This window comes from Crassostrea angulata, chromosome 6 (genome assembly GCF_025612915.1).
Source record: "Crassostrea angulata isolate pt1a10 chromosome 6, ASM2561291v2, whole genome shotgun sequence".
Classification (NCBI taxonomy): Eukaryota; Metazoa; Mollusca; class Bivalvia; order Ostreida; family Ostreidae; genus Magallana; species Magallana angulata.
In genome coordinates, this window is record NC_069116.1 from 7557024 (window position 1) to 7574444 (window position 17421).

The 17421-nt window shown below is 36.9% G+C and overlaps 1 protein-coding gene across 7 annotated transcripts in view; it reads left to right on the top strand.

The window, feature by feature from the left end:
* LOC128186532 (protein CBFA2T1-like) overlaps positions 1–15280 on the top strand; it is a 34545-nt gene extending 19265 nt beyond the window's left edge. For 2 of the 7 annotated variants that reach the window (XM_052856338.1, XM_052856331.1), the window contains 9 exons: positions 8208–8360; positions 10478–10692; positions 10939–11028; positions 11166–11347; positions 11936–12174; positions 12482–12549; positions 12717–12930; positions 13209–13399; positions 13553–15280. In XM_052856338.1, the coding sequence (XP_052712298.1) occupies positions 8231–8360; positions 10478–10692; positions 10939–11028; positions 11166–11347; positions 11936–12174; positions 12482–12549; positions 12717–12930; positions 13209–13399; positions 13553–13900 (1677 nt within the window). In that variant the 5' untranslated portion in view covers positions 8208–8230 and the 3' untranslated portion in view covers positions 13901–15280. Of the gene's footprint in view, positions 1–2565; positions 2687–5733; positions 6292–6863; positions 7429–7525; positions 7826–8207; positions 8361–10477; positions 10693–10938; positions 11029–11165; positions 11348–11935; positions 12175–12481; positions 12550–12716; positions 12931–13208; positions 13400–13552 lie in introns of those variants that run through there. The other 5 variants (XM_052856336.1, XM_052856337.1, XM_052856335.1 and 2 more) reach the window with 5 other exon arrangements.
* Positions 15281–17421: the final 2141 nt, after the last annotated feature.

Sequence of the window (17421 nt, forward strand, 5' to 3'; positions counted from 1 at the left end):
TTTTAAATATAAGCTTTAACTGCAGGGTATGAAAAACTTACCGTATTCATATACAATGTACTAGTAATTGTTCAACTCACATGTACTGTTAGCTGAGCAAGATTAGAGGGGTCATGGCCTTATAGTATTTTTCTACCTCCATCCAAATAAAGAGGGCTTTGATGATTTTTTATATATATATTTCACAGAATACTGATTACTTTTTGTGTGTAAATATTTCAATTGATTATGATTATAGTGATGAAAATTTAGTAAGCATTGAAGATGAACATGCAGATATTGGCCAACCAGTCTCATTAAACATTAGATGCTTTTACGATTAGATGTAAGCAATGCGGAGACTCCCTCGATTTCCCTAATTCTTCCTGCATCTGTCTCCCATTACTGTTTTTGTTCCTATGATAAGGTCAGAACTGCGACTTTGCATTCTTAGAGACTGTGTCAGGTCTACTTCACAGGTTGACATTTGTAGACAATTAGGAAGTCACTTTTTCTGCATGGGAAAATTGGCAGATCCCAAACTTCCAAAGGATGCCAGCATCTCAAATATTGTTTTGGTTCAATGCGAAGAACTCTTTAGCTAATATCTATTTGTCTATCTGTCAAAACAGCTTAACATTTTGATTTTCAAGAAAAGGAAACTATAATGTTCACGATTGAAATGTGATTTTTTAGAAAAGACAATAACCTCACGCTAGTAGTGAAATAGCATTTTGCCACTTTTTTTGTGGTGACTTGTTGAAAGCATGTTTTGGGAACTAATAAATGGTCCACACCTTTAATGTTAATGAAGATTTAAAGCATGTACATTTATCTTTAAGCATAAAGATAAGCAAGCTTGGAAAATTAACTTCCGGAAGCAATAGTTTGCATTCTTTTGTCTGTAATAACATTATTTCAAGTGTAACTCTTCTGTATTAGAGGTTTACAGAGTGTACCAGTAGTTCTGAAAGCCTCTTACAATTTTATCCCTGTAATTGTCTGAAGGCAGTTAATTTTTGTAGTGAGTTGATTTTTTAACCAGTCTGTAAATGTGGTTATTGCATTGACACAACATTTATCAAGGATGCTACATGGAGCATAAACATGGATGCGGATAAATTGTTTTTCCGTTTCTTTCCTCTTTCAAAAGAGATGCACAGAAAGAGAGAGAGGGAGAACAGCTGATATTTTGTAGAGCATGGAGTTCCTCTCTGTATATGTAATCCTTCATCAACTTAAACAAAAAACAGAGTGTAATGGCATGATGGCGCCAGTCCTGTTTGCATTTCAAACGCTCTCCCATGTGCTGGCTGTCATTATTATCTATGTGTGATTTCTTACTGCACGCAGATTGAAATTTTTGTGATTATTTCAGTCAAAAAATCTCTGCTGGGTGGCAGACAGAGGCTTCTTTCATGTTCGGAGGAATCCAACCCAACGCCAGTGGTCAGATCCTCAGACACTGTTTGTTCTTTCCTGTCTTGCAATAAAAAAATCTCTATTTCCATAGATATGAGGGTAGATTATTAGGATTAAACTTAAACACATTTGAATAAAAGATCTTAATTAGATTAAATATCTTCATATCATTTCAGTCTTTCTGATAACTGGAGTTAGGAACTGTTGTTTTGTGTGAAATCATCTGTCCCTGTCTGTATATGTTTGAGAGGATGTGCTTCAGTTGTATCATCTATTGTCCACTTGTATGAATTGGTTCAGCTTATCTGACTATAGAAAATACATTTTGTGGAATCACAATCTAGGTATTTTGGTGTTTAGAGAATTTTTGGATTTCATATAGTGTTTCAAACCCCACAAATGGCAACTGTGTCCTTTCAAATTATTGCAATCAATTTTTACTTTGAGAACAATTTTTTCAAGAAAATCACAAATTGTTGACCAGAATAGGTAGTGAAGATTTTGTATACAGTACATGTACAAAGTTTTTTAGTACATGTACTGAGGTCCAGTACTTGCAATTGCATGCAGTTGAGTTCTGTGTAAAGATATGCAAGTCTCCATCACATCTCCATAAGATGAGGGTGAAGGTCACGGAACAATGATCTGGTATTACCGGTAGAAGGGATCTCGGACAGACAGGACAAATGGAAGACAAAGATAAAACAGTTCTTGTCTAATCACGGCAACCAGCTGGGGATTAGGGATTAAAGACAACGGAAAATTAATCTGCCTTTTATATCTCCAAATGTTAAGGAAAAAGTTTCTAACAATGATAAAAAAAAATGGGTATTCAAATATTAATTCCATTGTGCTTTTGAAACTTCTGAGCAGATGCTGAAGCTAATTTTGATATTTAGTGACAGACAGATTGCAAGCTATGCATTCTGAATGAGGAAGACTTGGTCAGAGCATTTTAAGACTCTTCATGCATTTACAAAAAATAAAATGCATTGCACATAAGGAAATTCTGATTGAGGAATTAATTATTTTAGTTAATTTATGATTATTATATATAATAGGAATAGAGACCGTACCATACTAGTTTAGGGGAAGTTATATGGTATTTGATTAAGGTGTACATTTCCTCTCATGTAAGAACAACATTTCCTGTGAAAATAAAATTCGATTAGAGTGAATGGCTTCTTTCCTAGTGATTTATCAAATAAAATTTCCTGTTCAAAAAGTCAAACCTTATTCAGAATTGATTTACCAAACAGAAAATATACAGACAGAAAAATGACAGGTAAGATGTTTGAAGAATACTGAGGAGAAAATCATGTAAACTTCTTTGCAGTGAATTTAATTTTTAGCACTACATAGTTTCCCAAACTCTCGGGTCAAATATGCTACATTTATGCAGGTTTAAGTTTTAGGTGACTAGAATTTACATCTGACAAAAATAAAGTACTTGTTTATGAATTTATACAGTTTGTCTACATTTTATTTCCAATCTGTCAGACATACAGTATTAATAATGGCGATTGTTTAAAGGAAATTGCTAACTACTTTTACAGGATGTTAGCATTGCTATTTTTCAGACTTGCTTATTTTACTTAACACCTATGAAAAATCTTGAGACCAACACAGCAAAAAGTGAGAATGCTCTTGAGAGCCACTGAGTAAATGAACTAGAATGTTTGCGATATTGAGTTGTTTTTTAAAAGTTATCTTTGTGCTTTACTTGTGATGCCTCAAAGTTTAACAGGGGCCATCTGTTTCTTGAAATAAGCATGCCAGCTTGGTTCCAGCATGTCTACCAGATGTAATGTTCTCCAGATGTCTGTTGGTGGAGATATTTCATAATGCATGCATCAGGTGGCTACAAGGGCCAGCATCCCAGCAAACAAACCTCATCAAGCCTCACCAGCACTCATTGGATTAATAGATTGCAGTTATTTTGATAAAAAACAAATTAATGTGATACTGCTTTTGTTTTTGATGATGTAATTGATACAAGGCTAAGACATCTAGAGGTTGGGATTTGAACCGCTAACCCTTGTGTCCAGTGGATTGGATGACATGAACACACCTGTCCACTAATAGTTCCTTCCTTTAGATCTTGGGACATCCTCTGGCCAGCTGCAAGGCAGCCAAGATTCTGAAGTCATTAAACATTTGCTGATGAATTATATGAAACACTTTCATTTATTGCTTTTATAATGTTGGAGATTCTGTCGCCTGCCATTAAGGTATTAATTTGTGGCAGTACCTCTACTCGTCAGGCAACCCTTTGCCTGATAGCCACACTAAACCTTTGGGATAATTCTTCTATTAACATGTCAGGTGGGTATTTGAGAGCCCACTCTCTTAGAGAATATGGTTTGTGGATCGATTCCTGAGTTCTGTCTCCTCTGTAATGATTTACTGCCCACCCAGCAGCCAGGTGTCAGCCATTTCATTAGAAAATAAAACTTATCGAAATTGAAAACAATTGATTTTTCAGGTATATCAAAGGGAAAACTAACTGAAGGCAAGAGCTGATGATAGATGTTATCAGTTGTTCTTGTTAAGTAGGTGTAAAATCCCTGGACAGTTTGATTATCATTTTGTATGTATGCGTAAGTTGTATAAATCCACTTTGAGAGTTAATTTGTTCATCTGATATGCATCATCTAATAAGTAGAGATATAAAATCATTGATCCGTGAAAACACGAACAGGTGTTTATGCCAGATCAAGGAAACAGCCAAATGTAGGTCTCATTGAATTACATTAATAAGTAGATATTTTTCACAGCAAGTTTACATATTTTCATGACAGAACAATCATCATGGCAGACAAGATGTTTAAGAACATATTATTTTAAGGAAACGCTGATGAGGAAAGCTGTAGTTTTTTAGTTTAAGTTACGCCTACAGATAAAGAAAGGTATTTTCAGAGCTACTTTTCTTGGATTTTTAAAAAAGAATTCTAATTAGCCTGTCAATTCAATAACTTTGTTGGAGAGAAAAATGGGAAGACGCAAAAACCCAAAGGTCTGCTAATAAGTGAATGATTTGGGAGACTTGGAACTCTGCCTTTTCTTTTTAAGTCCTAATAGAAGGAAATGAAAACCAAATGTCCTCCGTTTGTTAAAGTTTCTTTTGCTAAATACCACTGTGTGAAACATATTACGGAGTAATACATACAGTATGCGAGACAGGAAGAAAAGAGGCCATCTTGCAAACAATTAGTTCTGTAGCATATGTTGGACATTAGAAAAAGTTAGCAGAAGATTTCGCGTAGATATTGCGTATATTCTCAGGCAATGTTTTTGTATTTCTCTGGAACTAATTAAAATTCTCAGCAATCTATTTCATAAACATCAATTTGATAATTCTTAATCCTTATTTAATTCAAGATGCATCTTCAATGTCACTTTTGAATCAATGTAAGCTAATTTTATTATTATTAAATTATACAGATTTTAAAAAAATAATAATGAATGCATTGCAATAGGGTTGATTGTCAGCTTTTGGAATATATGTACAAGTTGATGTTTGAGACTTAAGACATGAAAAAGGAATGAAAGAGAGAGACAATTTTAGTCTTTCGGACTTTGGTCACACTATCAGTTATATTTAGATATGAAGACATCAGTAGCAGACAAAGGAAGCTCCCCTCACAAGGAGCACAGATGCACATCCCTTTATTTAATTTTCTTAAGAATTTTCCTGGATTACACAAATATTGAATGGCCGGGAATCAGCCTTTTAGGACTGAGATAATTATAATTATGTCTCGGTGGAAGTCTTAGCCAGATGTTTCCATGGAGAGCATCAGCTGGAACCAGGGTAGGTAACCAATGATTGGTCAATTGTCAAATGTTTCACAGCTGTACCCACTCTCTAACTTAGATATTACGGGGTGTAGGGTATTTTTTCTAGAGGTTCGGGGTTTTTTGTCTGATCACAAAGGGTATCAGAATTCTTTGTTTCAGTCACGACTCTGTGTGATGAATGATCTAAATTCAGAAATAGACTATTTTTGAAAGAAAGATTTTTTCATTTATATTTCAAAATAACTGCCTTTGTGTTAAATTTTAAGAAAAAAAAAACATCCAAAGATTTGAAGGCCTGAATTACACAAATCTCTTATAATGCAGCATTTAAGTCATCCAATTTTCTCATATAGTTACATGCGCTCAATGGAATCTCTTTAAAAAAAACTCAGAAAGTTTTCCAACAGTCACACAGCAGATTGATTTTTCTTAAAACACCCCAAGAGGGTTTGTGATTATGATAAAAGTTCTGTTGGCAATCCCGACCATATGTGACTGTTTCCCTCCAACAATCAATGAAATTAACATTGGTGGTATATATCCACTAGCGGAGGCCGAGCTGTGTTCAGTGTATTCACCAAACTCCACGCTCTCACTCCAGTTCTATGCCAGTACCAGGATGTGTGTATACAAAGAGCCAAAACATCAGGAAGTCTAAACACTAGTTCAAAACCAATGCTATTCTTCAGGATGAATTTGGCTGATTATAATTAGTGAACACAATATCAGATATAGATGACAGTGACGAGGTAGTCGTTGGTTGGGCTGTCTCCTGATTTGCTTACAACCAATTGACACAGATATTAGTGTGTTTTTTCAAGAACAGAGGAAGTTTGGTAAAAACCTCATCATTCTCTTAAGTAAATACTTGCTCAAGTTTCAAGTAGCCATTTAACTACTTGTGACTATTGGGATCACATGGTGATGGTTCTTTAGTTGGCTAGAAGACTCAGAAAGACAGGGTGGAGAGATTGGACTCTAGCTGTCACCACACAGTGTACATTCCCAGAAAACTAAATTCAGTGATCTGAGCTGAGGAAATGATATGAGATCTCATTAATCCAAGTGGAGTTATTCTATAAATACGTTGTAAGTATAAATGCTGATTTTATCGCTTAGTGGTAATCTCCTGATTTTTTCATTAGAATAATTTATAGGATAGAAAATTAATTGAGGAAATGATTAATTCTAAATTTGAAATAAATAATTTTTATTTTTTTATTTTTCAAAGTTTTTTTTTTTTTTCATTTTTTCAAAAAGATATTTATTAATAGTTTCTTTAGAAATAATTAACAATAAGTTAATTATTTATTAAAATTTACTTTTCTGCTTTTTTACAACAAATATCAGTTTACTTCCTGGGAAGAGCTTGAATGGAGAACCTTTTTGCTGCAAGTTGTTTTATGCTCCTTGGTTTATATAAACAGAATCTGTTTGATTGACAATCTCTTAGAATTATTTATACACTTTCCAACAACTATTTAGAAGAGATTGGTAATAATGGGTTTCATTATTGCTCTCCGTAATACCTGAATTCTGCCAGGTAGAAAAGCGGCAGCACAAAAGGTGAACATCTGTTTCAATATTTGATAAGCACAGATGTGAAACAGTCTCCACTGGGAGAAAACAGCTGGCAAGCAGAGGAAACAGTTAAACATATTGATTGTGAAATTCAACCCCCAAAACAGGGCACATCATCATCAATAAAACATTGGACACATTTCCTTGTCTTATGCAATTATATTTGGCCTTGAATTTAAGGAGTTTAATTTTTAATACCCTGGTGCAGAATTTGTGAATGGGGTGCATCTGAGTGTCACCTGGCGTAGTGGTCACGGATGAGTAAGCAGCTATTTCCTTGGGTTACTTTCTAGCATAGTAGCCTTGCTGTTCATTGTCCCAGTCGAGAGGGCGGAACTCTCTGTCAGTCGTCTGCTGCCACCGGAGGACATCCATTGGGTCGTCTGAGGATACGGGTGCCAGGTTGTGGGTTCGATCATGCGTAACATGGTGGTCAGCTTCGTTGTCTGTCCTACTCAGAGTTAAAACCTCCCTGCCCTTTGTCTGTTAAAGAGTCGGTGGAGAAGAGAGGGAAAAAGGAGAGCATCTTATAATTTCTGTGATTCGCTGTGTATGGATTGAAACTGCCTCTAAATCCTGTACTGGAATCCCTCCATCTTGTTGACTTTGATATGGTTATCACACAGGAGACTTGTGAAGAAAATGGTAATCTTTTCAATCTGATTTAAGCAGCAAGGGATCAAGATTTTATGTGACAAAGGACATAATGTTTAATAGGCATTAAATCTCTAATTCTTGAAAGCAAAAATGGGGAAATCTGCAGAATTCATCGCAAAATCATGATATTTGGATGAACTGTAGAACATGTAGAAAACGGAGACAGAATTTTGAGTTATAGCTTCTATTAGATGATATGTATTTGTGTTTTTTTACGTCCTGTGTATTGAGGTAACTCCCACCCTTGGAGTTATATATATAGACAGTCCGTTGGTGTTGGCCTTCAGTATATATGCCTTTAATTGGTATTTGATGTGTCATAAGAACGCCAGCTTGTTACATACAGGAAAGGGACTTATTTTGCAGGAAAGGGGAAGTTTGTTTTGTAAGTGTTGGTTTCCTCCCCTCTCCATGATTCAGTCACTCTGTAAAAATAAATTGTGTATTTGTTGGAGCACCATAGTTATCTAATCTGATGCCCAACTTAGCCCTGTAATCAAATTAAGGCGGCTAGCTGGGAGATTAAGAGCAGCAGATGTATTGAGCCAATCACCTCAGTGCACCTTGCATCCATTAACTATCACTGCTCATATATTGCTTGTATATCCTGAAAATACCCCAAACATTATTTAGTATCATGCTGTTTGTACAATTATCAGCTTACTGCCAGTGTATATCAGTGAGCAAGGTGTTCAGATATTATATGAGTTCTGATTTTGTGAATATTGAACTTTAATAAATATGATTATTTTCTGTGAATTTTACAGACTTTAGAGACAGTAGAAGCAGCATGCCTGAGTCCCCTGACGTTAAGTCCTCTATAGCCTATACCTCTCCCCCCAGTATGACCAGTGGGACGGTGACTGTACCCCCCACCCGTGACCTGGCTAGACCTCACTCTGGCAGCAGCAGCCTATCAGGTATGTCACCAGTACTCTAATACACCTATCTTATATCTCAGGTATGTCACCTGTCTTATATCTCAGGGTTATCACTCTAACACACCTGTGTTATATCCTAGGTATGTCACAATTATGCACCAATATAACCTCTCAGGTATATCACTTAAAACGCCTGTGTTATATCTCAGGTATGTCACACTAATGCACCTATATATCCTCTCAGGTAAATCACTCTAAGACACCTATTTAACCTCTCAGGTATGTCACTTTGACACACCTATTTTAGGTACCGGTATGTCACTCTAATACACCTAACTAACATCTCAGGTATGTCACTCTAATATACCTCTCAGGTATGTCACTCTAATACACCTATCTTACCTCTCAGGTATGTCACTGTAATACACCTATCTTACCTCTCAGGTATGTCACTGTAATACACCTATCTTACCTCTCAGTTATGTCACTCTAATACACCGTGAAATACCTCTCAGGTATGTCACTCTAATACACTTATCTTACCTCTCAGTTATGTCACTGTAATACACCTATCTTACCTCTCAGTTATGTCACTCTAATACACCGTGAAATACCTCTCAGGTATGTCACTGTAATACACCTATCTTACCTCTCAGGTATGTCACTGTAATACACCTATCTTACCTCTCAGTTATGTCACTTTAATACACCTATCTTACCTCTCAGATATGTCACTCTAATACACCGTGAAATACCTCTCAGGTATTTCACTCCAATACACCTATCTTACCTCTCAGTTTGTCTATCATGTAATTGCATCACACCATTACTCAAACCACCCAGGTATCCTGCACTCCCATCATACACCTTTATTAACCTCTCATGTACTGTCATAAACCTCCAAGTCATTCTCTTTTACAAATTTTAATCTCTCAAGACCGAGTATATCACACACTTGTGATCAAAAACTTCCGAAGACCTAATCTGACCACTCAGTTTCTGTTATAAACTTTCCTACCTCCTATCAGTGCCACTGCAAATCAGAAGCAAGAGACTTTAAAAAAATTGATAGAATTCATTTACAGTGGGAGTTGAAGCCGTATGTTTTAATTTAAATTTATAAAATTAAGTTGATTACTGCCTATCTTTGTGGGGATGCCTTTACATTGAATACATACTTTCATTGTAACGCTTTAATTTTGTTATACTGATGTTTTTGTTCAAATTTGTGGGAGATTTCCTTGAAACTGTAAGTTGTAAAAAATGCCTATTAATTTAATACCGGTACATGGATCTCGATAATCAATACTTACTTTTAAGTTAAAAAGTTGGTATTTATTTAGAAAGAGCAAAAAAAGAAAATGATGTGATGATTTAATATCTATTGGCTGATTAAGATATATATATGATAAAAAGAATTTTGTTTGACCTGATCGAATTATTCCATTGATAATATTCCATCTATGGGGTGATTAGCAGTGTAATTGCTTCCAATGTAAAAGCCAGTCTTCAAACAATTGAGATTGATAGCTGACAAAGCCACTATGCCCTCCAATATGGAACACAATATCCCCCCACAAATAACTTTCAATGTTAAGGTCGTTTTTCAAAGGTTCACTTAGTCCTTGAGTAAAATCCCAATAAACAAATAAGAAAAATTCCGCTCTGAAACAGGTGTTGTGGGAATTTCTAAACAGATCGAACAATTCACTGCAAAGTGAAATCTAATCGGAAGCAGGTGAGCTGACAATTAGGTCAGGGAGCCAGGGTGCTGATAGCTGGCCGTTAATTGGAGGATAAACATACACAAGTCTGGGGGTGAGACTCACAGCTGTCTCAGTATCAGCAGGGAGCAGTCATTATTTCAGAACTTCTGTATATTGGCCTCAGTCACTATTGATTTTCTTTATCCTCCTTTTTTCCTTTCTTCTTTCCATCCATGTCTTGTGTTGCGATTTTATTGTTGTTCAGCATTATATTTACATTGTTTACTCATTTTACAAAATATTAAGGTGATAACTGTAGTACATGTATTATAGTTACTCTATTATTTCTTGTCCCTGAATATCTTTTTCCAATGACAAGGCATTGTTAATGATGATGATAATATTGAGACTTGCTATTATCTGATAATTTGCAATCTTTTCTGATTTAAGTGAATGGAAGCCACTCTCCGTTGTCGCTGATGAATGGCCGGACCCCCTCCCCCTCTGCCCTGGTGAACTCCTCCATGAGTCAACAACTACCCCCAGCCTGTGGGGCCAGGCAGCTCTCCAAACTCAAACGATTCCTGACCACATTACAGCAGTTTGGCTCGGATATCTCGCCGGATATCGGTGAGCGAGTGCGGACACTGGTGCTTGGACTAGTGGTATGTACAACAATTATCATCGAGTTGGTACTATAGCTCTTCATTATATGAGTTACTGAAATATGCAATGCAAATTAAAAGCTATTGGGGAGAAGGAGCCGGAGCCACTTTAACCAAAGGGATCCCCTTCACTCCGACCAGTTGATACATGTATATTTGATAGATATGAGCAAGTAAACAATATACTTAATTATATATATGATATTTTTGGACAAAATGAAGAATCTTTGTTTTCTTGATTGCTAGAACTCCCATTTGTCAATAGAAGAATTCCATGCAAAACTCCAAGAGGCAACAAACTTCCCCTTGAGACCATTTGTTATTCCATTTCTGAAGGTAATAACATCAGCAGTAACTGTCATTTGCTATAGCATGCTGCATAGCATAACAACATGGATTTTTCTTCTTGGTTGTATTAGTATTTATCTCCCTTTATAAACATTGAGGTCACTGGGTTCATTGTTTATTTGTAGGCCAATTTGCCATTGTTACAGCGAGAGCTTCTTCACTGCGCGCGAATGGCCAAGCAGAGTCCTCAGCAGTACCTGGCCCAGAATGAACACATCCTGTTCGACGCATCGAACAGTTCATCGCCCGAGTCACAGGACATCTCCGTCGACATTAATGAAAACGGCAAAAGGCGATCCCCGGACAGGTGAGTACAGGGAAGGGTTAGCTACAGATTAGTAGCTCTATGTACCCTACATACAAAAAATACAATTTATGGTGCATTAACTCTTGTGCTAGTCCTTGAGTGTTTAATTTATCTTTGCAAATACTCAAAACCAGAATATTGCAAAGCATTTTGCTTCTTCTGAAGGGTTGGGGGGGGGGGGGGGGGGTCAGTTACAAAGGTTACAGAAGTATATGAGGAGGAAAATCATGTCATATGATTTTATCTCTTTGTTAAGTGTCTCTACTTACAATTACATCAGATTTATTTTGTTTTCAGATTCAAAAAATTTTATATGAATATCAGCTTGGAATTTTGCAAATGCTAAGAATTTTTTATCAGTTTATAACTTACCAGGTTGTTACTTGTGAAACTGGTCAGAGAAATAGATTGAGATACTAAGAGCATGATCCTCTCATAAGCTAGCATTTGAAATATCTTATCTGTTCTCTAGAACTCAAATTTTCTAGAGGAAAAGAATGCGGATATGATATTTGGAATATGTAGGTATTAAATGTCATTAACTTCAATAGCCATTTCATGCAATTATATGTCTTTCTTCTTTTTTAGCCGCAAGGAGAATAATTTTGACATCAGTCAAGATTCCCTGAATCCAGCCAAGCGACACCAGACGATGAGTCCGCGAGTCAGTCCTAACGGAGTGTTAAACCTCAACAGTGGACCAATCAAATTGGAGGACATCAGCTTGTCGCGGGAGCTGCGGGAGCGAGAGCGAGCAGAGAGGGACAGGGTTGACAGGGACCGGTCGGAGCGCGGGGGGGACAGGCACTACCAGCCCTTCAATAACAGTCAGTGGTTTACGTAAATTCCCTGGGGTTATTGTCAACATGTATGAGCACATCTGTTTTGATGATGCCTAAAATTTATGATGTTTTAATTATTTGGAATGTTTAAAATTTTCTTTTAAAAAGGTGTTCAAATTGGGATAGGTTTAAATAAATTATAAAAATTATCACGGTTGTTCTGAACTGTGCATGCGTCAACTTCCTTAATGCAAATATGAAAATTATATTTTCCGAATTATCATATTACTTTTATACAATTAACAAATTGATGCTTTGCAATTGATAAATGTATCTATTTGTTTACTTCCAGATTACTCAAGATCTGATTCCTTTGATCCTCTGGAGAGAATGGATGACGACTGGAGACACGTAGAAACGGTGAGTCCAGGGAATATCCCGCTCTTCTTCAGTTATGTCTGGGACTCCAAGTTTTTTTAGACAGTGAACGTGTGTTTTTAACCAGTTGAAAGCATTATTGGTGTCACAAATCTGGTCTTCTTCAGTTGTTATGTCTGGGTTTTTATACATTCAATGTTATGTTTCAGATGTTGAATTGTATCATTGGGATGGTGGACAAGACAAAGAGAGCCCTGGCCGTTCTCCAGGAGCGGAGTCTCCGGGACCGCGAGGAGCTGTCCCTGTGGATGCGCAGACACGCTGAGGGGATGGACGTTGATATGAAGAAGCGATCCAACGACCTGATGGCTCACACCCTCAGACAGACAGAGGACCGCGTCTCCGATGTCCGCAGGAGGGCAGGTATAGGAAACTCTAACAACTTTCCTCTGAATATTTTGTATAGTCCATGTAAGTTAAATGATTAGGGGCCAAAAAAGTAAACTCTCACACCTGTCTTCCTTTGAAAATTTTGTATACTTCCATGAAAATTTCTGTTTCCCTAACACTAAAAAATTGTAATGCATATGTGTATTTTTTTAAAGTAAATTCTTTAAATAATTCTAAACCTAGTGAGAAATAAGATTGGAACAATTAAATAATAAATCATTATCAAGGTTTTTATTTCTGCATCATTTTAGAAGAAGCCGTTCAGGAAGTGAAGAGACAGGCAATGCTAGAGCTGCAGAAAGCTGTCTCAGCCGCTGAACAAAAGGCCACAGAAATGGTGTCTGCTGAGCGAATCAAGATGGAGCGCTCCATGTCAGACTCTCGGAAGAAAATTCGAGAGGAAGTAATGGCTCAGTTCAACCACCAGGAGGAATCCAGTGAGGTGAGAGAAAATTCCTTCTGGTTTTCTATTGAGATTCTTAACCCCTGTCAAATTTTTATCAGCTATCGACACTGGGAGCTGTAATAAATTTCCTTTATTCTGCATTATTGAGTCACTGTTCGGGCCATTGAGTTGTACCTTTGTTTGATGTAGAGATTACACTCTGGTTTACAGAGTTGCTGGAACTGTGGTAGGAAGGCCAGTGAGACATGCAGTGGTTGTAATGTGGCACGGTACTGCGGATCCTTCTGCCAGCACAAGGATTGGGAGAACCACCACCATGTGTGTGGCAAGTCACAAGTGAGCATGCCCGAGACCCGACCGGACCGCGCTTCATCGACGGTGCACAGCTCGCCGCAGCCCAAACACAGCCCCGGTCAAACCGCGGAGGTCACTGCTCCACAGTCCTCCCTCAGCCCCAGTGGTCCAGCCACCTCATCCCCCAAGACGGCCTCCAGGTCAAGTACACCTCCAGAGAAACCTGTGGATGTGATAGGATAAACCTCCCTAAGCCGACCTCTTTCATCTGTTGAGCAAGTTCAGTGAAGAAAAAAATGGCAACTTTCATACATTATATATCTTCGATGATATTATTCTGTGAAATTTTGTTTGGACCAATTTGAATAAGAATTCTTGTGCAAACAGTGCAATGAGCACTAAATTAGCAGGTCATGGACAATTTATCTCTTGACATTCCAGGTTATCAAAGCAGAGATTTAGAGGTGGGGTCCATAGTGGACCTGACTGAAAAGAGATTTTGACCCCCAATATATTGTAACTCTTTCTAGTCATCCGTTGTACTCTGTAATGTGAATCGGTGATAATAAGACAAATTGTATTGAAGAGAAGGCAATAGGCCTTCTGACCGTTTCACCCAATGGGGTCAAGGGTCTAAGGTCATACGTGGACCTAAAAATTGTGACTTCTTAGAATTGGATTGGTGTTGTATTGTACTGAGGGGTGTCCATATTTGAGGAGGGGGCCTCCCAAGGGGGCAGTAGAGGTGTTAGTGGGACTGATCTCTGTGATAACCAGTATATAATCGGCCACTGCCACCTGTCAGGAGCCCTGCTGATGTTTACCTGTATCCCCCTCAAGCCAGCTTTCTCATTTTGTGTCTGTGGGTGTAAATGGTGTCACCTTTTTTTCATTAGAGAGTGTTAAAAGTCACGCATGGAACTAATAATTGTCTCATATTTGTCTGTAAAGTGCTGTCATTTCAAAATATTCTATTTTTTCTTAAAATATTTTAAAAAATATTAACATGTGATAGAAGACATGCCCCATTACTGTTTGTGTGTGTATGTATGTGAGTGTGTGTGTGTACATGTGTATGGGTGAGTGTGTATGTGTGTGTTGTCCTCCAAACATAATGCTATATCATCTATCCAATGGCAGAAGTGTGGATTTTATGACCAGCCAGTCGTTAATATAGACACAGCATCATTGAACGTAGTGGGCAGATACCTTCATTTTGTAACACCATAATTCGGTAGTCCTTTATCATCCTCTCATTGACTGTATCATTCAGGTGTAACCTCAGAGATGATTAGCATATTACATCATTCTGTGTATGAGTAAAGGGAATTTATTTCTGTTTGGTCGGGTTAGAGAGTTATTGGGTAAGAGAGTTATCAGGTAAGAGAGTTATCAGGTAAGAGAGTTATCGGGTTAGAGAATTATTGGGTAAGAGAGTTATCTGGTTAGAGAGTTATTGGGTAAGAGAGTTATCGGGTTAGAGAGTTATCAGGTAAGAGAGTTATCGGTCTGTGTTTTCGGTGTACGCTGTGCAATATCTGTTATCATGTGTTATGTTTTTTGTCCGACAGCTGACAGTATGTTGTCATTCTCAGTCTTAAATAAATACTCAAAGAAAATACACTTCCTCGTCTTTTTATTATTGGATAAGAACAGGTGAAAGTCTGCACCTACTGAAGGACGCTTTGCACCTACTGAAAGACGCTTGATAAAGAGATAACGGTAAATACAACATGCATCTGGTTCCAGACAGAGTTATCTTCCCTAACCTCCAAGGTTTACATGTATAGTGTGTATTTTGTAAATGAAAAAAAAGACTTCTCTTTATGATTCCTTATTCCTTAAATAAACGGAGGGGTACTTGAAGGTATTCAATTTATATTCTACATAAACAGAGAGATACCAGTCATTTTATTGGTACTATATAGATGCTTAAAACCGTGCGTTTTAGGAAAAAAAGAGATTTAGTCCACAGAAAAATCATATTTTTACGAGGCATTGCCCTCGGGAAACATGGGTTTTTGTCCTGAGGAGGCGGGTGGATGCATAAGGACTTTTCCCCCCCGCGGTAAGTATTTCGTTGGAGCGCTTCTGCCTGCAGTGAGATATGAGTTCAAATTGTTCACGAACCGCCCGCCTCTAGAGTATGCCATTATACGTGTACAATGGCCGACAGTTGGATGTTCTCCGGATAATTTGATAAATTTTTTTACCTGTTTTTCCTAAATTTGAAAGTCAGGTATAGGAAAAATGTGGGAAAAGGATTTTTTCAGGTCAAATAATTAATTAATTCTTTTAGTTTTTCTTGTACTTAGTTGATAAGTTCAAGTTCAGTTTATTCTGTTGAACATATATACAGTGTACATACATATATGTTGTGTTGGGTACAAAATAAGACAGGTATGTATTAACAAAATTAAAATGAATAAATGGGATTATTTCAGGAAATGATAGTGTGCTAAACGGAGCAGCCCAGCAATAAATAAAGCTTATTGAGAGTTGCAGTCCCTATTTTTGCTGACAGATCCTTTGGAAAATATCTGTACCTAGATTTATTGATTACATTAACCGATTTTTTGGTCATGACAGTAGTATATTTGTTGATTATTTTATAAAATTCATCAAGTTTTTGCTGTCAACCAGTAGCCAATTCTGTGCCATCGACAAATAATAAATAAAATGTGTGGCTAAAACGTGTACTTGTATGTAAATCATTTTCTATAATAAATTTCAAGAAGCCTAATACGTATAAGATTAAGTGATTCATTTCAATAGATTAAATTTTGAATGAAATCTAATGCAAAAAGGTAGAGTAGAGATATTGGGTCTCTCAATTCTTATAGTTTAGACAGACACCAGTAAAAAACATGTGACATACAAGCATCACATTAACCCTAGGTTGCACAAATGCATTGAATGACAAGAAATCGTTTACTACATCACTCAAAAAAAAGGGGGGGGGGGGGGGGTCGGTTGACATTTTAGAACCAGGAAGCTAAAAGAAAGATAACTCTTAAAATACCTTGCAGGCGACGGGACCACAGGGGCTTGGTTGTCACTTGTTGGATAGTGAAGTTCCTAATTATTTGTTCCCGAAGAAAAAAAATGATTAAAATTGGTAATCTTAGGTGTATATCTGTGTATTGCATGATAAATAAATTCACTAAAAACACCCGTTTTAATCATGTTAAAAAAGTGTATTCATTAGATAATGAGTGTTTACAATGTGTAAACAATCTATTCTAAAAACGACATTAAACAATTTTTTTCTCGGAACAGTGTATTTCGTACATGAAGAAAAAAAAATGGTATGGTTATTTTCTACTTTTCCACAAGAGCAAAAAAGACATTCGGTAATACTAGTATTGCATCTGAATAGATCTTTATTTAAAACACATGCAGTTATATCTTTTATGAGTTACATAAGATAGCCTTAAATTTCGATATTATTTATTGATCAAATGATCATATCTTCAATTTTCCAATACATGGTGGTCACTTCAACCTGAAAACAGTTTATTCATACATGTCGTTTATCTTAATGACCTTTTAAGGGGCCTGGTCACGATTTTGGTCAAATTCTATTTTTTCTGGGTTTTTTTTATTTGCAATGATATAGGAATGCACGTCTAATGATCAAATGAAACCTGAGAGTCAGTCGTTAAGCTATAAGCGAGAAACAGCCTGAAGGCTCACAGTTCTTTGTCAAGTAAACAAGGCTCGTGCCCTGTTTTTATTAACATACAGTAAAAAATCTTTTTCAA